This window comes from Trichosurus vulpecula, chromosome 8, assembly GCF_011100635.1.
Source record: "Trichosurus vulpecula isolate mTriVul1 chromosome 8, mTriVul1.pri, whole genome shotgun sequence".
NCBI classification, from domain to species: domain Eukaryota; kingdom Metazoa; phylum Chordata; class Mammalia; order Diprotodontia; family Phalangeridae; genus Trichosurus; species Trichosurus vulpecula.
In genome coordinates this window covers 29,613,279-29,640,645 of record NC_050580.1, presented here as the reverse complement: position 1 = coordinate 29,640,645, position 27,367 = coordinate 29,613,279, and the positions used below count along the sequence as shown (strand labels likewise).

At 38.7% G+C, this 27,367-nt stretch overlaps 1 protein-coding gene across 3 annotated transcripts in view; it reads left to right on the top strand.

Annotated features, from left to right (window-relative positions):
• The window catches only part of CTNNA3 (catenin alpha 3), a 1,949,360-nt gene that overhangs the window by 1,178,514 nt on the left and 743,479 nt on the right, over positions 1 to 27,367 (top strand). For all 3 annotated transcript variants that reach the window (XM_036734544.1, XM_036734545.1, XM_036734546.1), the window contains exon 10: positions 11,061 to 11,153. In XM_036734544.1, coding sequence (XP_036590439.1) covers positions 11,061 to 11,153 — 93 coding nt within the window. The remainder of the gene's footprint in view (positions 1 to 11,060; positions 11,154 to 27,367) is intronic.

Sequence of the window (27,367 nt, the reverse complement as noted above, 5' to 3'; positions counted from 1 at the left end):
TGCTTATTTTGACAACAGTAGGTATGACTTGATTAGAGTCCCTTTTGGACTCTAAGACCAGCTCTTTAAAAACAATCCTATGCTAAATTTCAAGCTTTTAATTTTTTTAAACCTATACTTAGTTGAATCAATATTGCCAGGATCTATGATTTGATAGGGGGAAACTAGGTGGCAGAGTGGGTAGAGTGCTGGTCCTGGAGTCAGGAAAACCTGTCTTCATGAGTCCAAATCCAGCCTCAGAGACTACATGACCTTGGGCAAGTCACTTAACCTTGTTTGCCTTAGTTTCTCATCTGTAAAAATGAGCTGGAGAAGGAAATGGCAAACCAATCCAGTATCTTTGCTAAGAACACTCCAAATGGGGTTGTGTAGAGTTGGACATGATTGAAAATCAACTGAAAAAAATGATTTGGTCAGCACGTCTAGTAATTCTATTGATGTAGGGTATATAACTCTTTTTCACCTTACTAGATGGTCTTTGAGGGTTACTGCATATGAAAAAAGGTCTATCAGCTTCATCCAGTGTCTAAACTGGAACACAATGCATCAAAGAACGTCCACGTCAAAGGAAACTTAGTGACCATTTAGTCAGAGCTACAGTTCAACAAAGAATCCGCTCTATACCACCCTCAACAAGTCATCATCTAGCCTTTTCTTGAAGACTTCCAGTGATTAAGGCAGGGCCTTGGATCTCAGTGTAACTAGTTCCACTTTGGGATAGGTCTAAATATTCGTTTGTATTTTCCTCCCAACAAAGCAATATTTCTCTTTCCATTTCCTATGCATTATTCCTATTTCTGCCCTTGGGGCCAACCAGGACAAATCTAATCCCTTTTCTGTGTCATATCTCTTCAAATACATGAACGCAAGCTCTCCTCTTCCCTGCATTTTTCTATTCTCCAGATTTTGACTATTCTCTTTTCTACCAAATGGCCCTTATATGCCATGCTCTGTAGTCCCTTCACAACCCTGCTTGCTCCTTTCTGTTTATCCACATCCTTCCTAAAATGTCGCACTCAGAATTAAGCACGATACCCAAAACGGAACAAAGAAAATTGACAGGGACCCATGTATACAAAAATATTTATACCAGTTCTTTTTGTGGTGACAAAAAAGTAGAAGGTAAGGAAATGCCAGTCATTTGGGGAATGGCCGACCACATTATGGTGTATTAACAGAATGTGATATATATATATATATATATACATATATATATATATATATGTGTGTGTGTGTGTGTGTGTGTGTGTGTGTGTGTGTATAGACACACACATACACATGTATTATATATACACATAACACACACATATATGTTATATATATATATATATCACTGTAAAAGCAAATAACACAGAAAATTTATGATTTTGGATAAGTGGAAAGCTACAAGCAACTATGAATCCAGAGAAATGGTGATGATTTATGTTACCCACCTCCTGACAGAAAGTTGATGGATTCAAGAATGAGACATATTTTTTGACTTGACCATTGTGGTGATTTGATTCCCTTGACTATATAAATTATAATAATTTTTTCCTGCCTCTTTTAAATTAGAAGGGAGAGAGAAAATAAATGTTACTTGAAATAAATGCGAACTATTTTTAAAAACACTGAACATAATACTCCACATGTTCGTCCTGGGCATTAAGTTTAGCTTGGAAAATCCTCGGATGGCAAGCACATACTCTATGCTTGAGGAACTGCCACAACTTGTGTACCACTGATAGAATGTTTGAGAACCCCTTTTTACCCACACATCTCAATGTAGCATCAGGGAAGAACTTTTGTGGAGGAGAAATCTAATAAGTTCAGGTTATATGTGGCAGCTGTAACAACAATGTTGCTAGCTGCTGTGGAGGTATAAGACCAACAACAAGGGCACACAGAAGGGCTGCCAGCACAGGTTCTTTGATCTGCTTTTCTAAGGAAAGCAACTTCAAGGAGTTTACAATTTCACTTTAATTAAACATACGTGTATCATTCACTTACGTTGGCAGAAAAGCCAGCACCCTGAACTTCAAAGACAATACAAACAGAATTTAGAAGCAGGAAGTATATAAACAGAGCAAATAATACAAATCAGCAGACAGGTTTCTAGCTGTCTGTCCAAGAAATACATAAACAGTTACCAGAGAGAGAAACACCGACATCTGGGTTTTCAAAGCCAGGGAGGCTCCAATGGCTACCCAGAGTTTCCTCTGGTCAAATCACCAACACTCTTCCAATGAGCATGCTCCCAAGCAAAATGCAAACCTCAAAGTATATACATGCTTTTTCAGGGTCAGAGGGCTTCACTACCATGTGACTCAAACTCATGTATCTTAGGCTTTCTTGTGCCTTAAGCAGGTCATCAAAGACTCCTGATTCCATCAAAGACTCTTAATTGAAGCAAAGGCAAGACTCAATCAAAGGCACTCTATCACCTTAGTGCTGAGAAGCAATCAAACGAAAAACAGCAAGAAGTCCCACCCTGCTTGGCATTGTAGCAGCACACTCAGTTTTTCCTCTAGAATAAAGCTTTTGGCACAATGCCTCTAGGCTGCTAGGTGGCTTGGTGGATAGAGTGCTAATCCTGAAGTCATGAAGACTCATCTTCCTGAGCTCAAATTTGGCCTCTGACACATGACTCTGGGCAAGTCACTTAACCCTGTTTGTCCTAGTTTGTCCTCTGTAAAATGAGGTAGAAAAGGAAATGGCAAACCACTCCAGTATCTTTGCCAAAACAAAAGAAAAACAAACAAATGGGACCATGAAGAGTCAGATATGATTGAAAACAACTAAACAACAATTCCTCTGTTCTCTTCATCTCTCCAGGCTATGCATTTCTCCTCTTTAAAATAAAAGGATTATATTAGATAGCTTTTGAGGTCCCAGCCAACTTGAAGTCTTTGATAGTATATAATTCCGTGAGCTTTAATAATGACTTTTCAAAAGGGAGAACTTTTAAACACCAATATTTAGGAACAGTAGTATATGTGAACGTGTGTGTGTGTGTGTGTGTGTGTGTGTGTGTGTGTGTGTTTATGCATGTGTTTGTTTATAGAGTGGAATGAGGTTTGCTCTTTGACAAGGGGGTTTAGGTGAGTGTTTTATGGCTCTGTTATCTCATCAATATGGGTACTGTCTTTAGTGGTGTGGATATTAGCCCATCCACTCATATCCTTTGGTATTACTTTGATATGGCCTCTTATAAACTCTTCCCTGATTATCTAAGCATCATATGGAGTGTTTTCCCCTCTATTTTCCTTGGCATTGAGTTGTCTCGAATTTAGCATTGAGCTGTCCATCACTTATGCTTCCTTCTTATTGGATGTTGAATGATCATCTTTCCCCTCCTCTTCCGCTTGTACATCACCCTAAATTTATGGTCTTTCCTTTGTTGACTGTTCCCAATTTTTCCTATATATAGCTTGTTTAGACCCTTTTTTTGCATGTTTTCTCCCCTGTTAAACTATGTGCTCCTTGAGGGCAGGGTTGATCTTTTGCCTTTCTTTGTATCCCCAGTACACAGTGCCTGGCACATAATCAGTGTAGAATAAATGATTGTTGACTTGTGGACATCTTGCTGAAAATATCCTTTATGCTAATTTTTCAACAACTCTTCACTAGTTATGCAGCATCCTTCAGCCTAATTAATCTGATTCAGTACGAACCAACAAGCATTATTTAAGCACCTGCTCTGTATCTAATATTGGCTCACCCTCACAAGTATTGGTTTTAGAGATGGAGGAATTCCATGATTTAAATCCATAGAATATCGCTAAAAGAAAGTAGTTATTAAAAGGTGTGGCTTTACTTCAGAGAGAAGCTTGGCATCCTTAAAAGCTCAGCCTAGTTTCTCAAAGCCAACCCAGCTCATTGTGGTCCTCTTGTTCAATTCTGAGCTCCAAATTAATAACTCCATAAAGAAGGAAATAGTGCCTTTTTGAGGAATAGCTTCAATATCTGGACAGCTGCTCATGCTCAAACAGAGAACAAGAATATTGTATCCCATCTGGCCTAAAAATATGAATGTCATTATCATGTCTTGTGATTAATGAGAGGTAATGAGTTTAGGCAACTACTCTTAAGTGTTTTTGTTTGGGATCATTTGGGCTCTCCCATAAGCAGGCATGTAGAGGCAGCCATAGGGCACATTAATAGACTTGGAGTCAGGAAGGCCTAAGTTTAATTCCTGACTCAGACACTTACTAACTTGGGTAAGTCACCTGAACTCTCACCTTCATTTTTCTCATCTGTAATATGGGGATAATAAAAACCTTTCCTTCCTAGGGCCATTATGAGGATCAAATGTGATAAAGCATTGTGTTAACTGTAAAGCACTATGCAAATGCCATTAATTATTATTATCATTAGCCACTTGTTCCATTTGTTGAATTATCATTCAATTAATAATAAGACTTACATAATTCTAACATTTGCAAAGCACTTGATATGTATTATTTCTTTTCAGCTTCACAACATCCCTGAGAAGTAAATGCTATTATTAGCCCCATTTTACAAATGAAGAAACTTAGCCAAAAATAAGTATATATACATGCACATATACATACATATGTCATATATACACACATATATGCACACATACATACATGCATGCATATTTATTCACACACCTAGTAAGTGCCTGAGGTAGTATTCGAACTAATGTCTTCCTGACCTCACATCTAGCACACAGAGCCCTGGGCCACTTACTAGACTCTGTTGATCTGGGTGGGCACCTAGTACCCTTTGTGAAAAGTCTGATGTATTTCAGGAGATGAGAATACAAAGATATCAACAAAATAGGGCTGGCCTTCAGAGAGGTTGCATTCTACTAGAAGGTGGGAAACAACGTTCACGTGTAACTAAATTCGAACTAGATGCAATGTAACTCACCGTAATTTTAAGAGGATGAGATTGCAAATAGATACAAGAATGAGGAAAAGTGGCATTTGAATGGAGGGAGTTATTTGTAGTGACACCTGAGTGTTGGTATCATTTACAGATATCTCCATAGTCAACCACAGGCTGGGGCTCATCCTGGGGCTCTATTGATTGTGTTTGGATTCTGTAAAAGCAGGAACTCTTCAGTCATTATCACTATGGAGATTTAAATTAGATGTAGATGCAGAGAATAGTATGACTGAGAAATATGTGACGTCAGTACAAAAAACATTCTTTTCTGATTCACTTTACCTTTTTATTTAGTGGAAACTATTGTGTGAGTAATGTCATTTCAGTGTGACATACGCTTCAATTTCTCTAATGATGTAGTAATATGGAATTAGGCAGTATGGTGTGATGGACAAAGTCTTAGATATGGAGTCAAACGATCAGGGTTCAAACACTTCCTCTGCCTATGAACACTGGCGAAGCCTTTAATATCTCTGTGCCTGTTTGCTTACGTGCAAAGGAAGTAATGCTTGCCTTACCTCCCTTACAGGGAAAATATGAGGAAAGTGCTTTGCAAATCATAAAGCTGTATACAAATGAGAATTATTATTAATAGCCATAGTTAATTAACCAAGAATACATCCTGTGCCAAACAGGCTGAAAAATGCCTTTTCTCAAACTGGGAGGAGGGGGAAGAAATTGGTGAATGAAAGAAACTGCATTCAAGTTTTTGTTTTAAAACTCACACAAGGGGGCAGCTAGGTTGCTCAGTGAGTAGAGCTCAGTGAGTAGAGTCAGGAGGATGTGAGTTCAAATGTGGCCTCAGACACTTGACACATTTACTAGCTGTGTGACCTTGGGCAAGTCACTTAACCCCAATTGCCCTGCCTTCCCCCCTGCAAAAAAATAAAAAAATAAAAAAAAAACTCATATAAGAGGTCTACTTTGCTACTTCTTTGCTATTTGACCTTGAGTTAGGTCCCCCCTGTCTCTGGGTCTCAGTTCCTCTTCTGTAATACAAGAGAATTGGGGTAATTGATGTCTACAATTCCTTCCAGTTAATTTTATTTTTACTGCAAAAGGAATTTAGCACATTCTACATTCTATTATGACAGAGGTTCCTAAGCTTGGATTCCTAAACTTTTTTTTAACAAACATTTTGTTAACTGTTTTCTCTGAAGTTCTATGTATTTTCTTTGAATCATTTAAAAATATGACTCTGAGAAGAGTCAGTTGATTTTACCAGATGTTCAAAGTGGCCCCTGACAGAAAGAAAGTTTTCAACCCTGCATTATTATAAGATTTGACCAGAGAACTTTTAGAGCAACTAGGTGGCACAGTGGAGCAAGTATGGACCTGCAGTTGGGAAGGCCTGAGTTCAAATCTTCATATACTTATTCACTGTGTGACCCTAGGGATGCCACTTATACTCTATTTGCCTCCATTTTCTAATCTGTAAAATGTATAGAATAATAGCACCTACTTCCTAAAGTGAGAAAATATTTCTAAGTGCTTTGTGAACGTCCTGTTATTATTATTGTTATCATGATTATTATCAAATTTAAAGGTGATTCCGTCCAAATCTGCCATTTTATTGCTAGAGAAAACAGGCTTAGGGAGGGAAAGGTAAGGTCTTATACCTAGGAATAGAAATGCAAGCATTCATAGCAATGTCCTTTGATTCTAAATCAATATATTGTTTCAGCTACATGATACTCCCTGTAGTAATTTCCGGGTCTATTTATCTTGGGGTGTTTTGGAGGGGAGGTGGGGGTAGTGAAGGGTTTTCCCTTCCAGCACAAAACCTACAATCCTATGATTTTGTATGTGTGTGATGGTGTGTGTGTGTGTATGTGTGTGTGTGTGTGTGTGTTTCCCATTCACAGAGCATCACTGCATGTGGCTGTTAGCATATATCCAGAGCATAAAAATACAAGTCTGAAGTGGGGATAAGATTAGGAGACATTGGGAGAAGGTGGTCAGAGGGCCATGAACTTCAGCTGGCAGAGCCAGATGGCAGTGTGTTCCAATGGAGAGAGCAGTAGCTCTGGGATACTGAGGAGCTGGATTTAAATCCTGCCTTTCATACTGGCATCACGCCTGCTCCCAGCCAATCACCGGAGTCCTCTGTACCTCCGTTTCCTAATCTGTAACACAAGAGGGTCGAACTAGGTGGTCTCTGAGCTTCTTCCAGCATTCAGTCTGAGATCCCCAGAGACTATTGATTTGGACTCCTTAGTTTTTCTACAGTCATGATAGCACATTTTAGGGTTTTCACAATGCTTCATGATAGTATTGTGATTTAGTTGCCTTTATTATTCCTGTTTTAAAGATGAAAAACTGAATCTCAGAAAGGTTAAGGAATTTGCTCAGTGTTGTACACATAGCTTGCAGTTATTCAGTCATTTGTCATGTCTGACTCTTGGTGACCCTATTTGGGGTTTTCTTGGCAAAGATACTGGAGTACTTTGCCATCTCCTTCTCCAGCTCATTTTATAGATGACAAAACTGAGGTAAACAGTGTTAAGTGACTTGCCCAGGGTCACAGATATAGTAAGTGTCTAAGGCCAGATTTGAACTTAGGAAGTTGAGTCTTCCTAACTCCAGGCTTTGATGTTCTAGTCACTGCACCATTTTGCTGCCCATTTGCACTTTGTTTTATTCCTCCTTGATGTACTTAATCCAAAGTGTATATTGTATCTCTTTGTACTGGCATCTTGAATTCCATTAGACGATGAGCTTTTTGAGGCAGAGACAATGAGGAGACACAGTGGGTAGAGCACTGGACATGGAGTCACGAACACAAGTTCAAATCTGGCCTCAGATATGGATAGTTGTGTGACCTGTCTACCTCAGTTTCTCCAACTGTAAAATGAGGGTAATTATAGCATTTACCTCCCAGGGTTGCTGTGAGAATCAAAAGAGATAATCTTTATAAAGTACTTTGAAAACCTTTAAGCACACTCTATATATGCTTGGTAGCCATTATGCCATGCCTCATATACCATACTTTCTCTTTTTCTAGCATCATACTGAGAAAAATAGTAGCAGCTTAATAAATGTTGATTAAACAATTTATATAGGATTCAAAGCCACATTCTTAACTTTCTGAGCATTTTTGTTTCAGTATCTCTCAGTACATCTCACTATGTTTCATCAACGGGAATCTTTATACCAATGAAATCACACAAAAAGACGCAGTGTTTGTATCTCATAATATTTTTCTTATTTTTGATATTGTTTGGAAACTCCTGGTAAGAAATCTCTTGTTATCGATGCAGATCGACAACTCTCCTTCCATTTACAGTTTTTACTCGTTGCTTGGAGCATTGGGGTGGTGGTGGTGGTGGTGGTGGTGGTTAACATCCAGTGTGTGCCGCAGGCAGAATTTGAACACAAGTTTTCCGGACTTGAAGACGCTAAAGGCATCTTACTGCACTGCTTTTCCAAATACATCTTCTGTTGAAACAATAGCCGTGGTCACATAGACATTATCTGTTAAGGGAATGGCTCTCCAATTTGGGTGACATTAAAGGTCTTAGAATAGCACCTCTACCTTTACCCTGATCAATTGGCATTGGGTAGAAGAAAACATAAGTCAATAACTCACCGGCGCATTAGTACCTGATGAAAAATGAGTGTTGGGTCACCGCAACCTTGGAGCCAACCAGGACCTGTGTGAACAAATCTTTCCTTTTTACATTATTAAAGTGAGGAGTGTCCTTCCAAAGTCCAATCATGTAGAGCTATGATTGCGTAATATGTAGATGCAAACCTGTTCCATCAGGGGTATATTAAGAGCAATGTAATAAAAAAGGGGGGGGAGCCAATAAATCTATGTATTGAGCAACAGTTTGGAAATAAGATCATTTTTGTGATGCTCTTCCATTTGGGATCAAAAGGCCCATTGCTTTGTTTATTATTTATGTCTGGCATGACTTACAATGTATGCAACCCATCTGAGTTATCAGCAATAAAAGCTATGTGTTGTTAAGCTAATTTTGAAGTTGTAAAATGATTTTCTGGTGAGGCAGTGATGAGTAGTGGCTAGTGAGTTAGCTAGGAAATCCTGGGTTCGAGTCTGGTGTCTGTCCCATACTGACTTTTTGACTCTAGGCATATGGCTTCATCTCTGTGTTCTGGGGACAATTGTTTAAGACTATAAATTGCTGAGAAGGTGCCAGCCTGTGTTGAAAGAGGGAATTTCCTCCCCTGGGAATTCCCCTTCCCAATGAAGTCCCAGGTCTAATCCCTCTCACTATAATTTACAAGAAGTATTTTTTAAATCTCCTATGATAGCTGGAAATATGGTGCTTTTCTAGAGATGCTAGTCTGCTTGGTGCCAGGATTAAAGAGTATTACTTTGAAAAGGGTCTGGGGAAAAAAAATTGGAGTTACAGGGTACGAATTAAAATCCCAGATCTGCCATCTCTGATAATGCCTGGAATATAGTAAATGCTTCAGAAGTTATTAACTTGTTGTTTGAAGCACAGATATGTCCTTGGGCAAGTCCTTGTGCCTCAGTTTCCTCAACTGTAAAATGAGTGGTTTTGACTTGACAGCTTAGAAGGTCCTTTCAGCTCTACAGTGATGGTCCTATATAGAAATCATAGTTTTTGTGTTTAATCACTTGTGAACAGTTTATAATCTTGGGGAGGCTGGTAAAGAGAGGCTCACGAAGCAGAGAAGTATGAAGATATCCTTTTTGCTAATGGGGAAGCTAAGTGGTGCAGTGGTTAGTGTGCTGGTCCTATAGTCAGCAGGATAGGAGTTCAAATCTGACTTCAGATGCTTATTAGCTGTGTGACCCTCTGTAATGCAATTAATCTTATTACCTCAGTTTCCTCATCTGAAACACAGGGATAATAACAGCATCTGCCTTCCCAGGCTGTTGTAATGAGATATTTGTAAAGCACTTACCACAGTGCCTGGCACAAAGCAGGCACTTAATAAATACTTATTTTCTTCTTCCCAATGGGTGTTACAAGGAGTTTATTTGTAAATATTCAGTTTTTGTAATAGATGTAAGCCAACTTTACTAGTTCATAATAAATTCTAGTTTCAAAAGACCATCCATCGAGACTACCACCCACTGTAATTTACAGTCCTAGATAGTTGCCTGGCACTCAGATAGTGAATTGTCTAGAGCCTGCCAGGTTTTAAGTGTCAGAGGTGAGACTTGAACTCAGATCACTCCAACCAGTCCCATTACTCTATTTCCTAGGTCATCTATCTAATCACTAGCAATGACAACTGAAGGAATTTCTGTCCTCATTTATACTTGTGTCAAGTCGGTAAGCTTTAGAGTGAGAGAGAGTTTTAGAAGCCATCTTGGAGGAATGAGCCATGGCCCAGAGAGGTTACAGGGTTATAGACCTAGAAATAGAAAGGACCCCAGAGACCATGCAGCTCACTCCCCTTCATTTTGCCATTCCATCATTTTACAGATGTAGAAACTGGAGTCCAGAGAGGCGGTGACTTGCCCAGGGTCACATAGTCCGCAAGTGTCATGGCTAAGGGTCCAAGTCTTTGGACTCTAAAACCAGCACCCTTTCTCTCTACCTTCTCATCCCCACCCAGATGCAGCCTTCCCTTCAAGCTACTGAAGTTTCAAACAATAATAGCAGAGTAGAAAAAAAATGAGAAAACAGGGGAATTTAATTAACATTTATTTGTCCAGCCCTGTAACCTATTTGATACTGAATAAAACATGGAGAAAGACACAGTCACTGCTTAGTACAATTTAAGTATGTGTAATAGACCTCTGGGAAGTAATAAGCCAATTAAAAACGTAAAATAAACCACACTCATATGAGATTCCAAGTATCTATTAGCATTCAAACCACGGATCTTCATTATATTCAGTCCCGTAGTAAGGGAACCTGGGCACGTCTTCCTACTATGATTAGATGTGGAATACCAAGAGACCCAGTAGTATTATAATAAGTCCCTCAGTTCCCTAGGACTCTTTGTTTCTCAATTCGGTAGGACTCTTTGGGTTTCTTTGTTCAGATATATTCAATAAAAATATTTCTTCAAAATAAATTTGGGATATGATTTTCAGTTTAGAGATTTTTAATGAATTTCTATGTTCTCTTGCCTGCTTCACACAGCAGCTGGTTTATGTTCTCCTCCATGATATGGAAATAAAGACTTACAGTTTGGTTTGTTTGCTTGCTTTTAAGGTGGCCAATCTTGCTTGTTCCCTGTCTGCAAATGAAGATGGAATTAAAATAGTCAAGACAGCAGCCAGTCACATGGAGACATTGTGCCCACAGGTAGGGAGAGTAAATAGTGAATGTCCTCAGCATTAAAATTGCTATAGAAACTATGTACTTCACTGAAGAGCAAAACTGGGATTGGTTCATTGGAGCTTTGTTCTAAGGAGTTGATGTCAATGGGTGCATGTACTCCTCAGATATTATGTACTCCCACTGAATACTGTTTTCCTTAAACCTGATGGTTGTTAGGACTTCTCAGTGAAGAATGGCTCCTTCATTAGGCCCCAAACCAAATAACCTCTTATCATGGTTCCTATCTTTCCACTCTGTACTCTTATATCAACCGGGTTGAGTTTTTCTCCAAGACAGGGTAGTCTTTATCACAGTACAATTGTACCCACATATCTGTTGTCCTCCAGGCTCTTGTCACTATGGAATTTCCCTTTTGCCGCGCATTCCAACCTTCCCACTCTCTTTTCTACCTCTGGTATAGAGTCTCTCCACAAACATCAGGTGAAATAATTTTTAGTTACAAATCTACTCTGCTATCTATCTATCTATCTATCTATCTATCTATCTATCTACCAATCTATATATCTAGATATAGATACCTACACTCCATGTTTCATCTATGACTATGTCTTTATTTGTAATCTCCATCATATGTTCATGATAACCTTTATTTGAATTTTTTTCTCCATCAATTCAGTCTGCACCCACACCATGCCTTAAAGGATGATTTTTATGAGCTTTTGGGCCCCCAAATTAAAAGAAACAAAGTAAAATAAAATGCTATCCACTGGCCAACTATATTACACATCACAAAATAGCAGAGTAGTCCAGTTGGAGAGCAGAGGGCCTGATTCAATCATTCCTTCTCAGCCTCGTTTTTCTCATCCATAAAATGGGATTAATCAAACCTTCAGTGTCCACTTCATGAGGTTGTTCTGTAGATTAAGTGGGATAATTTGTGTGATGCTCAATTCAGTTTTCAGCCCTTGTTGTCATTCTATATAGAATGGAAAAGATGGAGAGAATCACTGCATTCATTCCAAGAAGCCTCCCCAGGCCAGTCCCGTTTCAAGGAGAGTAAGGTTCCATCGGCCCCCAATATAAGAACTTTCTAGACTCCAAGCCCACTGCCCTGCTCCTTCCACTGTGTTGCTCCTTAGATTAAAAAAAAGGCTTTTATAAATTGTTTTTAAAGGATATTCAGACACAAGATGCTAATGCTTAGCTCAACATTCCCTTCTTGAAGCCCTTTTCTCAAAGAGTAGCAAAGGTCTTCAAAGATTACAAGAACTTTCCCTGAACAGTTTTCAAAGACAGCTTGACTGATTTGGGGAGAATATGGGAGGATGAAGGTATTACTGTAACGGGACTAACTTTCAGAGGATCATTGATTTAGGGCTAAAAGTGCCCTTATAGTTCCTCAGATTCCATCTCTGTATATTATAGAAAAACCTGTTCCCTGGACAGCTTCCATGACTTGCCCAAGAACAAAGAGATAATAAGTAGGAGAGCTGGCATGTGAACCCAGGACACCAGGCTCTAAAACTGCCTCGCTATTAACTGCACTTGGCTGCTGGCTTCTAAAATCAAAAGGCATTTGTGATCATCTGAGCCATTCCATAATTCCCTTAATCTGCAAGAAGACTGTCAGCCCTTACCTCAGTTAATCCCGTATATATCTTGCTTGCACAACCATTATTTGCATGCTGCTTCTCTTTTCAGATTGTGAGCTCCTTGAGGCCGGGGTCTATTTTTGCCTTTTTTTCTGTCTGCATAATTTAGCATAATGCCTGGAACTTAATAAATGCTTAATAAAGGCATTTTGATTTGATTTGACTTGAAATATGCACTTGGCACTGAAGCTACAACCATAATAAAAAAAATCCCTGCCCTCTGGAAGTTTACAGTCTACCAGGAAAACCAACACTTCAATTTGATCCACTCATCTGGTACTTGAGGAAGTGATCTAACTCCTAGAAGAGGTTTCTCCATGGTAGAAAAGAGTCTGAGCTGTGCCTGATAAATATTTTTGATAGATGGATTAATTGATAGATGAAATGTGACTTTTAGTAATTCTTTACCATTACTTTCTTGGGCACAAACAGCACTGCTACTTTATAAGAGCCCCAGATCTGATTTAGATATAAAATGTAGCAGCTATCCAGGATTACCCAAACAAGGGCATTGGGCCATCTCATGCAGACAGAGAAATCTCACCTAATTTGCATGTTGCTGTGATGAAGGAACTGTCATCACTGAGTAGTGAGAGTACTTCATTTTCCAAACCTCTTGTTCTCAAAAGCAAATTTGCTTGTTACCTTTCACACGCCGTAGATGAGGATGGATGTGTCAGTATGCAACTAAACTCTATGAGCTTGAAATAGTCTGGAGCAGTCATGTTCTTTAGGTATTCCAATGTTTTCTGCCTTTGGTGCTTTTCATATATCTTGCTTCCGTGATAATAGATTCTTCAGAGAATGATAGATGGATAGACAGACAGACACATAGTAGAGAGACAAATAGAGAGATAATAGACAAATAGATGATAGATAGATAGCTGATAAATAGACAATAGCTAGATGATGTAGGTATGTATGTATGTACATATGGATGAATGGATGAATGAATGGATGGATAGATAGGTGATTGCTACATGACAATAGCTACATGAAAGATAATGGGTGGATGGATAGATAATAGGTAGATAATAGATGGATAATAGATGATAGGTAGATGGATAGATAGATGATAGATGGATAGATGATAGATAGGGAGATAATAGATGATAGATGATTGATTGATGGATGGATAGAAAGATAAATAGATGATAAATAATTGACAGATGATAAATGATAGATAAGTGGATAGATGATTGATTGATTGATAGATGATAGATAGATGATAGATAGAGTGATAGATGGATGATAGACAGATAGATGATAGATGGATGATAGATGATAGATGATAGAGATAGGTAGATAGATAGATGCTAGAGATAGATAGATAGATGGAGTTTGCCGGTGCTGAGAGGCAGTATGGTAATGAGGTTGGAGAGCCAGCCTGGGAGATGAAGCCCTGGATTCAAGTCCTGCCTCTGACACACACTGGCAGTGTGAACCCAGGTAAGTCATAACCCAAGCATCTCTCAGACTGTATATCATATGTTAGTTGCCAGTGGCTCTCTATGACTTGTGGGATCAAACACAAACACCTCTATTGAGCTTTTTCATCCCCTTTCCAGCCTTATTGCCCATTATTTTCCATCATCCTCATTCTGGTTGAGCCAGACAGGCTTTTCTGTTGTTCCTCATCCATGATGTTCCGTGTCCCTTTTCCATACCTTGGCCTTGGCTGTCCCTCTTGCCTAGCATGCCCTCCTTCATTCATTCTGCTTCTTAGAACAGAAACTGAGATCAAGTCCCATGTTTTTCATACAGCCTTTCCTGATTCCCCAGCAGCCTATGTCCTTTCCTCCAGATAGCCTCAGAGGTGCTTAATAAGTGTTTATTGATTGCAAGACAATTGAAGGTGATCTTCTCACTGGTAGTTCCCACCATCAATGAAATTAAAGATTCAAATCAACAAATACAAATAAAGATTTTAAAAAAAGAGAAAGCCAAGAGATTGCAATTACGCAAGGCTAGCATAGTGCCTCCGAGAAGGGGTCACCAAATTATGGATCATGGTCTACTGGCCAATCACCTTTCTGCCACTAAGGACATATTCCTTAAAAATAATTTTTTAGGGCCCACTTGGGCTTACATTCCATTAACAAAGGCTCTGAGAACCCATTGTCACTCCTATCCATCTTGAGACATCAGTCAGGGACTTTAGCTAAGGATTTACTGGCTAAGGGCAATTAGACATTGTGTATCACCTAAAATACAGAACAAATTGGAGTTTTTAGTAATTCTTTTGAAACTTTGATTTGATTCCATTTATTTTTGCTCAGAATGATCTTGCGATTCTGTGGCTTTTAGTAACATTGTCTGGAATTTTATTCACCCCGATAGAATTTAAAATCTTGAGAGTTAGGCTTTCTGTGTTCTCTTCTTTGTCTACCTACCTCACTGCCTGGAATGTCTTAAGTGTTCAATAATTTTTTGTTGATTGATTGGCTTGTACATGCATATATTCTCACTGACATTTTGTGCACCCAAATTAAAGACAGTAATTATATATCCCCAAAGAAATCATAGCTGGCATGAGTATAGCTCTTTACAAATGTGACATCACTTCTTCCTCACAAAAATCCTGTGAGGTAGGTGCTGCTATTATCCCCATTTACAGTTGAGGAAACTGAGGCAGACAATGACAACATGATTATTTTAGGGCCATGCAGCTAGTTAGTGTCTGACATCAGATTTGAACTCAAATTAAAACTCAAATGAATTTGAACCCAACTCAATCAGCTGCACCATTTAATTGCCTCTAAAAAAAGGATGATTTCAAATAACAACACAACACAATTTATTTGCTGCCATTAATAATCAAAGAAGCAACATTCATACTGAGGAATCTTGGCTTGGTTAGGGTGTTTCTATTGTGACTTTGAAGATGAGGCAGAAATGAAATTGCTGGCAACCTCGGGATGTTTCTCCAAATTGAGAGAGTCCGTGGCTGCTTCTCCTCAGAACTTTGCTTTGAAGGTTAATATGAAAACAGACCTGTGACCACATGCCCTTCAAATCACTACAGGCTTTATAGCAATGCCATCTCTCACCAAAGCTCCTTTCAAAAGCCACATCCTCCAATTTATCTACTCTTTTGTTGTAACTCATCATTGTCATTTTCTGTAGCCCTGCAGACAAAATGAACCTGGGGTCTTCATTTCCTATGGCTTTCTCCTTTTTATCCTTCATACTTGGTAATGCCAGTGACCTCAAAAACCCAGGTTTAGTTTTTGAAGTCTTTTCTAGGCTATTACAGTGGGGGCAGAATGGTTTCCAATTGGAACTGAGAGGTCAGAGTTTTCAATTGAATCTGCGCCTGATGGAGAACAAATTGGTGAGGAGGTAGATTTAAAATATTTTTTTTGTGAATGACTTTGAAGAAATTTAGTTTTGTTGTAGATTGATTTGGCTCCTTTAAGAAGTTTGTTTGTGTATTGTTGAGCCATTCTCTGAAAAAAAAAGACTCCTTGAAAGAGAACTCAGAAAGACACAGAGACTGATTGTGGCCTCCGATAGTGAAGGGTCAAAGTTCAGTTGGAGAGGAATGGTAGATTGAAAGGCCTGAGAATGGATGCAAGGCTGGTTGTCTCAAATGGAAGGGTAAGTTAAAGTAAGAGAGAGAGAGAGAGAGAGAGAGAGAGAGAGAGAGAGAGAGAGAGAGAGAGAAGTTCAAAATAGTAGGGGAGAAGATGCTGATAGCATCATGGAGCTAGCTAGAAGGGGCCTTAGAGATGTTCTAATCTAGTTCTTCAGCAGATAGAGCCCTGGGCCTGGATGGAGTTAGTAAGATCTGAGTTCAAATTCAGCTTCAGGTACTGTGTGAACTTGGGCAAGTCATTTAACATCTATCTGCCTCAGTTTCTTCAAATTTTAAAAGGAAATGCTAGTAGCATCTATTTTGCAAGACTGTTGTGAGGTTAAAATGAGATAATATTTATAAGGTACATAGCACAGTGGCTGACGCATAATAGGCACTATAGAAATTCATATTCTTTTCCCTTCCTTCCTGGTGTAGACTCTTAATTTTATAGGGAAGGAAGCTGAAAACTAGGAAGAAGAAATTATTTGTCCAAAGTCACACAGGGCAAAAGGTCCTGAGCAGCCCCAAAGTTTAGTGCTGAATTTAACACTTTTTCTTATTTTTATTTATTCATTCTATATCACACGGCTTACATTTTAAAAAGTGAATTAAAACAAATTTTTGGTATATATGTATCAGTTATTTCCTCCCCATTGTATTGTAATCATGTACACATGAATCACTGGTGAATGTAACTAGTGTTTGCTACCTCGATTTCATTTTAATTTTATGCTCTAAGAAAATATAAAGTGATTAGTTAGTAATGCCCTTAATGGGGTAGTGTCACTTTCTGACAGATCTCAGAAATAAAGTGTGTATATGTCTTTATCTATCTATTGATCAATCTATCGATCTGTATATATGTATGCATGTATATATATATACACACACAAAAACATATTTACATGTAGGTCTGTGCATATGTATACATATACACATGTATGTAATGCAGCATATTAAACACAGCTATTTCCATATCTGTATTTCTACACACATACATACAAACAAACACACACACAATACACCACTATAGAAATTATTTTAAATCCTAAACATTGGGCATCGGGTTTGATACCCTGACTAGGACACAATGTGCATCCTTTTCAGGGATGTCCTTTGTCTTTCACACTCTGCTCAGGGAACGTGCAAGAAGCCTGGCAATATTCTTAAAATTTCTCCTCCTAAATCTAGGCACTCCATTGGCTTCCTGGGAAAATTACTAAGTCAATCATATTCCTACCTCTTCATGCCTGGCTGATTCTTGAAGGAGCACAAACTTTCTCCAATTTCTCCTTGCTGCTGGAGATTGTAAAGAAAATCCCCCAGTAAGCCCTCTCCCTAACTCTACATTAAGTTTCCTGAATCTTTTTAATGCCTTTTAACCCTCATGAGGCTTGGCTCTTACTGTATCACAGGCTTTGTAGCCTTCACCAGCAAGGAATTTTAGTTGGACTTTTATTCATCACTTTCTAATGGAGGCTGGTTTCCCAATAATTTCTATTGGCAAATTCCCTCAGTAAGCCCTTAAGCCAAGGAAGTTGAGTGACTTCTCCAAGGTCACTCAGCAGACTAGCAGCAGAGAGAGAAGAAACCATTCCTTAGAATTATCAGTCTTTATATTAGTTTGTTGAACAACTATTTTCCAAATGCTAAAGGGAAAGCTTATATTTAACTAGGTACTTTGTTGCTAAATTGTTTTTGAGAGATATTTTGTCAGATATCATTTTAAAAAATAAATTTAAAATTGAAAAACACTTCTATAGCAGGATTTAGGTGCAACTAGGTGGTGCAGTAGATAGAACACTGGTGTTGGAATCTTCATGAGTTCAGATCCAGGCTCGGATACTATGTATGACTCTAGGCAAGTCACTTAACCCTATTTGCCTCAGTTTCCTCATCTGTACAAAATGAGCAAGAGAAAGAAGTGGCCAACCACTCCAGTATCTTTGCTAAGAAAGCCTGAAATGGGGCCATAAAAAGTTATAGACACAACTGTGTAACGACAAGGAGCAGGATTTTGGTATCATGGATCCCTCTGACATTCTGGTTGTGTATATGGATTCTTTCTCAAAAACAGATAGGATTATTAAAGAAATCAATTATATTGAAAAAAAGATGTACTTTTTTTTGATTCAAATCCACAGATGCCCTGAAGCCTACCCATGGACACTTTGGGGATCCATAGATGCTTCATTAAGCACCCTTTTTCTATGGTTAGCGAGACAGGTACAAGGATAGAGAAATGCTATTTTATAGATCAATAATCCATTTTTGTTGTTCGTCTTTGTGATAACAGCATTGATATCTCAAAAGAAAGTTAGAAGTCATTTAGACAGAATATTACACAATTTCAGAGTTGAAAGAGACCCCAGAAGGCATTGAGTTCAAGCCAAACCTAAAAAGGAATTCCCGGCATCTGGCCATTTAGCTTTGCTTATATATCAGTAAGGCAACATTCATGATCTCGAAGATGAACATGAACATGCCTGAATGGTTCAGAATCGTGAAGTATAAGAAATTCTCTAGGTAGAAGGCAGAGGGAGTGTAACATTTATTTGGACATGAGAGAATCCAATCCCAGGACCAGTAATTCCAATTCCATATAGTAGCAATAGTATTCCAAAGCCAGTAAGCCCACCTCAATGTAGCAACAAGGAAATAGTAGCACAATATTATAGCAAGGAGCCAAGTCATGCTGGAACCTCCCCCCTTCTAGGCCCTTCCCGTAAACAATCACTCAGGAATCCTAACTCCTTGCTCAGCACTCTCTTCTGCAGTTCTGTAAACCCGAGTTCCTGCTCCTTCTCCTTGAGCTGAATTCTGATTCCTGTAGCTCTCTCTGCCTCAATGTTCTCTTGATGACTGCTTCTGAATCCTGTCACTCTCAGTTCTGGGCTCTCTTTTTATACAGTCCTAGCCAACATCTGATACACTAGAACTCAGTGCACATACCACTGCCTCTGGTTTAAGCAACTCCACTTAGGGCCCTGAAGGCTTCACGCCCACATAGGCTTAACTAGCAAAAGGGTGTAGGCCTGAGGCCTACATCTAGTTAGGGAAAAGTGTGAGCCTGCCTCTAATCAGGCCTCCATTTGTTTGCCCCACTTGAGGCCTGTTCAATGGGCAGGAAATATCTTTCACTTACTGATTGGCCTTACAGTTTATAAGCCTCAAGTTCTACCTGTGGATAACTTGAAAAAGTTAGGATGTTAGTCCTGAGTGCCCCTTTTGTCAAAACCAAAGAAATCTAATCAGCATAACCGCCTCATCTTACAAAAGGAGAAACTGAGACACCACTTCTTCTCAGCACATAGTGGTTAGCTGGTTTCTTCCTGGTCCCAAAGTGAGTGAAGGAGTTGACCCATTTTCACTCCCAGGCTTTAGTCCAAATCCAGGCTACTTATAGTCGACCACAGCTACCAGTGTTTTCCTGAAGAAAATGTTGCACTGATTTAATGAGGAACATTTTGAGCCAAATGGTTTTACTTTGTGGAATCTTTGCTTCTATTTTTTTTATATCTATAATTAGAAAATTAAGGAGTAAATAAATGCAAAGGACCATTTATGACCTTAGAAGTTGACATATTAGAGAGTCAGATTCCATATCTGGGCCCTGCTCTGTAGGTACAGGATAGAATGGACACATGCCTGTAATTAGGGGCCAAGTAATAGAGTCTGAGGGAGAAAACCTTTCCGGGGAAAGATAATGTTCTGGATCAACCAGAAGTCAGCATCCTGCCCCCATGAGAAAGTAGGGTCAAGGACTCCATTTGGCTTCCTGAGGTTTGTTGATGAGAACGCATAGTGGGGGCTATTATTCTTCTATAGATGACACTGTCTTAGCAGTACTGAGTATGCTGTCAAGTGCCACTAAATAATAATTATGGGCTCTTACCCTCTCTCAGAGGCTTCCTATAAACCTTGACTGGGAAGGCAGAGTAGTCAATGTTCTTTTGAACAACTGCACAGTTGGAATTATTTGTTCTTTCTCTAGAAGATTTATCATGACTGAGCATTACCATTCACCAAGGAGCGGTCTCCTGGAGAAGCAGCTATGTTTCACATTTCACGATATTCAAATATGTAAAAATAAGAAGGATTCTAATTATCACCAAGGGAAAACAGATGGGTCAGTCCAATAGTTCCGGATTCTATGGGAACCAGTCATGCCAAGCTCCTTATTCTGATTCCAGATCTGTTCTTTACTATCTACATGCCCTTGGGTGAATCGACTACCCTCTCTGGGTTTTTGTTTCCTTCTTTGGAAAATGAAGAGGTTGGTCAAAAGGACCCTTAAAATCTTCCTCTTAAAATCTTTGAGAGGATAACTATGCTCCTATCAAAAGAGATATCTGGAACTTCTTTGGCAAAGCAGAATTCACATGATACAAGATTCCCCTAAAGTCTTGGATTAAGGCAACCTTGATATAATCAGAGGCAAACTCAAGGGTTTAAGCCAGGACTCAGTCTTACTTAAACTTTACATCCTCACAATTAGCTCAGCACGAAGCACAGTCCTCTGTACACAGAAGTCATTTAAGAAATGTTGGCCAGTTGATTATGTTCTCTCTTGGGAGGAGAGGGTAGGCAACCTATGAACTCTGGCACAAAACTATTATAGTTGATATATTTAAAGATATGGATAAATATATACCTTCATATACACACATATACAATAATGCGTACACGTATATGCATATACACGTATATACATATGTGCACTTTACATATACATACATGCACACACATGCATATACATACACATACATGAACACCCACATTCACATACCTATCTATGCCTCATTTTTCCCCTCATTTTTTTTAGATGAGGACTGAGGCAAACAGAGGTTAAGTGACTTGCACAGGGTCACACATCTAGCAAATATCTGAGGCTCAGTTCTTCCTGACTCCAGGCCTGACTCTCTATAAACTCTCCCACTGAGCTTCCTCTATTTAGACATGCACAGATCATCTATGGGTTTGGGGATAAGTCCTTAAGAAATTTCCTGAGGTGCTTAGAGAGTAAATGACTTGCCCAGGGTAATACAATGAGTGTGCAATAAAGACAAGATGGGAACATAGGTTTATGATTAACAATTATATCCCCCAAGAGTTTAGATTAATAGTTTCACCTTGACCTTGAAGGAGGCTCCTAAAGTTTTACATAAAGACTTTGTGTCCCAGTGATTGTTCATCTTCACCAGAGCCCCATGAGGTAGCTAGAGTGTGTATTATTTCCCTCATGTTAATGAAGAGGAAACAGAAACTCTGAAAAGTCAAGAGATATTCCAAGAATATTGTTTTTGTTACTTACTCATCATGTGACTCTGGACAAGGTAATAAGTGGCATGACTCTGAATGTTCTTGTTTTTGTTCTATTCAAACTGTTATCAATGATGTTGACAAAGACATTAGGTCTATTTGATCATGGTTGGAGATGATGCCCAATTGAGAAGGATGGCAAATATGATGGGTGACAGAACCAAGACTTACAATTATCTTGTGTCAAGATGGCTTGGAACAAAGGGACAAAATCATTGAAACATACTTCAGCAGGAAAAAAAAATGTCAAGGCTTGCATTTTGGCTCAGAAAAAAAAATCTATTGTGAAATTACAGAACGGCAGAGATATATTTTAGCATCAGTTCACAGAGGAGAGATCCAAGGGGTTTTGTAGTTACTAGGGCAAGTATAGTATAGAAAGGTTTAGGAGACTAAACCAGGAGGGAAATGAATCCTGGAGCACAATGAGATTTCTGTCCTCCTAAAAGTGTTGTTTCCAGGCAAGAGTTGGACAGGGGAGGAAAGACAGAAGTGAAAAAGGCTGTCAGATTCCACTATCACTGCCACAAGGGATCAATCTAGTAGGGGAGGAATTGTCCCTCTCAATTCCCCATCCAGGATTTACTGTCCTAGTTATAGCTTGCAAGGAGTGCACCATTTTGCTATGAAGATAGTATATGTGGAGAAGGAATGGCAAATCAGTTTGGAAACATAGGTTGAAGTCAAAGTTTGAGGAGCACCAAATGCCACAAAGGCCATAGAAGCCCCTAGGGACCTTGTCTGAAATGGGATTTGGAATAATATCGAAAGCCAATCTCATATACCACTTCTTTGGGGTGTATGCGTGTATGTATTCCATCATTTTATATTAATTATATTACATTAACTGTTTATATTATATTCTATTACATTACATTATATATTCTATTATATATGATATGATATATGATATTATGCTATATTATATATGTACGTATATAGGCATATGTATATTTGTATACGTACACACACATACATAAACCTGATTCTTTGGGCAGGAATGACCTCATTCTCTTAACTGTAACATAACATTTTAAAAATACTTTTTGAATTCCCTAATAATTCTATCATGTACATTATAATTCTGTGTTTGTGTCTCATCCCATCTATTTAGACTGTAAGCTCCAACAGACCAGGTACTGGGTCTTGCCTGAAGGTCACATATCTCCCAAATCCTAACTCAATATTTTGCACACACTAGGGCCTTGATACATGTTTTGCCATTGAGATGATTCTTGATGTTCACCAAATACAATGCTTTATTCTCTTCGCTTCAGTGAAATTCACACCGCAGAATTCAGGCATTAAAATAGCTTCCAAATTGTTATTTTGATTTCCTTAATAAGAAAAGATAGGCAAATAATTCCAATTTAAAACCACTCCCACTTAGCAATAAACCATACTCAATTTCACTCAGTGTAGGGAATGAAAAACCTTTGTGCCTCCAGCTTGTAGAAACAATATATATGCACCAGCCTACTGGTAATGCCATCTGGTTTTTTTGTTGGATTATTTTAAATAATCATTCTCTCCCTCCCCCTTTCTATTAATGAAAGCACCATAAGTAAGTGGTATATTCTGTACTTTGCATAATTATCCTTCTCTAATACTGTCCTGTCTGTCTTTGGGGGCCTGGCACACTGTAGCTGACAATAACATTGCTTTTATATATTAAATGACTGAATTATAATTCTACATGCATTACAGATCCTGGCAAATGGAATCTTTTGTCTTCCTTAATATGATGTATAGGCAGGCTTCTCATTCCCTGTATATTTCCTGATTCACTGACTTGATTTTCATCTTCTTTTTTTTTAAACACTCTGAGTGGGTATAGCACACTGAACATGAAGACATGAATATAAGTCCAATGCTGCCCTGAAGGACACATCAGAAAAGGAGGTGGGCTAGGCATGTAGCAAAGGTAAAGATAGTAGATGTGCAACCTGGGTGCTTCGGTGGTAACCACAGAGAAATTCAACAAAATTCAGTTAGAAAGTATTAAGTACCTACTATGTGCCAGAAACTATGCTAAGCACTAGGGATATAAATAAAAAAAAAAGACAATCGCTGCCCTCAAGGTGCTACAGGCTAATGCAAAAAGGCAATACACAAAAGGAAGCTGGAAAGAGGAGGAGAAACCTACCAGGAGACAGTAAGGATATCATGCTTCATGGAGTTCAGACCAAGCAGAGATGCAGAAACTGGAGAATCAGTTGGAAAGTTCAGGTCCCTGTCCTTTTATAAAAGCTTTGGGAAGATTTTAGTGACCCACCCTCTAGCTCTCCAGTTAGAGTGAGGAAGGTAAGGGAGATGGGAAGGTGTTGAGTATCTAAAGCTGAATTAAACAGCATGATGGGGAGATTTCAGGTCATCAACTTATCTTGGGAGGTGCATCTTGTTCCCTGGAGGTCAAACCCAGCAGAGGTGCTAAGGGAAAGTAGAGATTAAGAAGAAGATATTGAGCAGGCAGAAAGTGAAGAGCAATTAAGAAAACTCTCAATGAGGGTGAAAGAGGAAAGTGTAAAAGGTGCCTTGAAACTGAACATTAAAGGAAAAAACACCATGACAATTGGCCCCACCACTTTCTGGCAAATAGAGGTAGAAAAAAATGGAAGCAGTGTCAGATTTTATATTCTTGGGCTCAAAGATCATTGCAAATGATGACTATAGCCACGAAATTAAAAGATTCTTTTTAGAAGGAAAGCTATGGCGAATCTGGACAGCATACTAAAAAGAAGAGACGTCACCTTGCCCACAAAGGTCCATGGTCAAAGCTATGGTTTGTCCAGTAGCAATGAATTGCTGTGAGAGTTGGACTATAAGGCAAACTGAGAACAGTAGAATTTTGCTTTTGAATTTTGGTGAAAAAGAAGGCTTTTGATAGTTCCTTGAACAGCAAGTAGATCGAATCAATCAATACTTAATGAAATTAATTCAGCCTACTCACTGGAAAGTCAAATACTCAAATTTTAATATTTGGCCACAAAATGAGAAGTCAGGACTTGTTTGAAAAAACCCTGATGTTGGAAGATTGAAGGCAAGAGGAAAAGGGGATGTCAGAAAGTGAGATGGATAATGATCTTATGGAAACAACGTACATGAATTTGAATAGACTTTGAGAAGTAGTGGAGGATAAAAAGCTTGGCGTGCTACAGGACATTGGGTCACAAAGAGTTAGACATGACCAATGACTGAAGAGGAGCCTGAATCATGATCTCCTAGACCCACAGCTTCAGACAAGGATATGCAGGCAAGTCAGATTGACAAATTAGGGATTTCTCTGTTACCCATAAAATGTTAGAAAGCTCTAGAGAATGGTCTCCACCACACTGGGTATACCCACAGTGTGTAGAATATTTATGGGTGGACATAAAAACAAATATCTCAGGGTGGGAAGTATGGTTTATGGGTGGGTTTCAATCTAAGCTCCTTATTTGGTGTGTGTGTTGAAAATAATTATCATTTAAATAAAGTTCTCAAATTATTAAAAAAATGTTATGTTTCAAAAGCAAAAAAGGAATTTCTATTTTTTTAAAATATTTTATTTTTCTTAGCTACCTAAGACCATAGGAGCATAGATTTGAAAACAGAAAGGGACATCAGATTTTATCTTGTCCAAACCACTTATAGATAAATTATCAAATTGATATTCCTTAAGAACCAGCCTGGCTATATTGCCCCAATATTTAAGCAACCCCAGTGGCTTCCAGTTACCTCCAAGTCACTGTTAAGTCATTTCAGTCATGTCCAGCTCTTTGAGACCCCAATTCCAGTTTTCTTGGCAAAGATACTGGAGTGGTTTGCCATTTCCTTCTCCAGCTCATTTTACAAATGAGGAAACTGAGGCAAACAGGGTTAAATAACTTGTCCAGGGTCACAAAGCTTTTAAGGGTCAGAGGCCAGATGTGAACTCAGGAAGATTAATAATCCTGACTTCAGGCCTGGCATTCTAACCACTGCACCACTTAGCTGCCCCTAATTACCTTCAAGATCAAATATTAAATCCTCTTCACATGTTAAAACCCTTTATAATGTGGCCCCTTCCTACCTTTCCAATATTTCTGTACCTTCCTGTCTTCATCAACTTTGCGATTCAGTGACAGTGGCCTGCTCTTTCCTTGCAAATAATATATAATCTTAAGATTCTGGGCATTTTCACTCTCTGTCTTCAATGCACAGCAATCTCTTGCTCCTTGTTTCTATATCCTAGATTCCTTGGCTTCCTTCAAGTTTTAGCTACAGAACCACCATCTACAAAAAACCTTTCCAGAGAAATTAAAGCTGTCCATAGTCATATGAAAACATGCTCTAAATCACTATTGATTAGAGAAATGCAAATCAAAATGACTCTGAGATACCACATCACACCTATCAGATTAGCTCACGTGATAAAACAGCAATATGGTAAATGTTGGAGAAGATGTGGGAAAATTGGAACACCAATTTATTGTTTTTGGAGTTGTGAATTGATGCAACTCTTCTGGAGAGCAATTTGGAAATATGCCTAAAGGGCTATAAAATTGTGCATACTCTTTGACCCAGAAATACCACTTCTAGGGCTGTATCTCAAAGAGATCATAAAAATGGGGAAATGACCCATATATACAAAAATATTTATAGCAGCTTTTTTTTGTTGGCCAAGAACTGGAAATTGAGGGGATGCCCATCAATTGGGGAATGGCTGAGCTAGTTGTGATATATGAATGTAACGGAATACTATTGTGCTATGAGAAATGAGGAACAGGTGGACTTCAGAAAAACCTTATATGAACTGATGCAGAGTGAGATGAGAAGAACCAGGAGAACATTGTACACAGTAACAGCCACATTGTGCAATGACTGGCCTTGACAGACTTAGCCCTTCTCAGCAATGCAAGGATCTAAGACAACTCCAAAAGACTAATGATGGAAAATGCTGTCCACATCCAGAGAAAGGACTATGGAGTCTGAATACAGACGGAAGTAGACTAGTTGCTTTCCTTTTCTTTTGTTGTTCTGTTTTCTTTCTTCTTTCTTATGGTTCCTCCCATTAGTTCTAACTCTTCTTTGCATCATGAATAAATATGAAAATACATTTAATATGAATATGTAAGTAGAGTCCATATCAGATTGCACACCATCTTGGGGAGGGGGGAGGAGATGGAGGGAAGAAAATTCAAAACCCAAAATCTTATGGAAGTGAATGTTAAAAAACTAAAAATAAACAAATTATTAACAGAAAACCTTTCCTAGGACCTCTTAATTTTAGTCTTCACTCTGAAATTATGTCCAGTTTATCATGTACAAGTCTTGTTTATTAATAGTTCTTTGCACATCATCTCCCCCATTAGAATATGAGCTCTTTGAGACAAGGGACTTTTTTTGTTCCTTCTTTGCCTTTTAAGCACTTAACACAGTACTTTTGTCTTAATTGAGGCCCAGAATGGCTAAGTGACTTGTCCATAGTCACTCAGAGAAGTGAGAAGCAGAACAAATATTTGAACCCATGACCCCCTATCACAAATCCCAGCATTTTTCTATATATGTGAGGTTGATGCATGGACAGAAACAAAAACATATTCTAGGAGTCAAGAGATCATAGATTTAAAGATGGAAAGGAATTTTTGTGTCATCCAGTACAACCTTTCATATTGCAGTTGAGGAAAGTGAGGCAAGAAAGATTAAATGACTTGCCTGAGGTG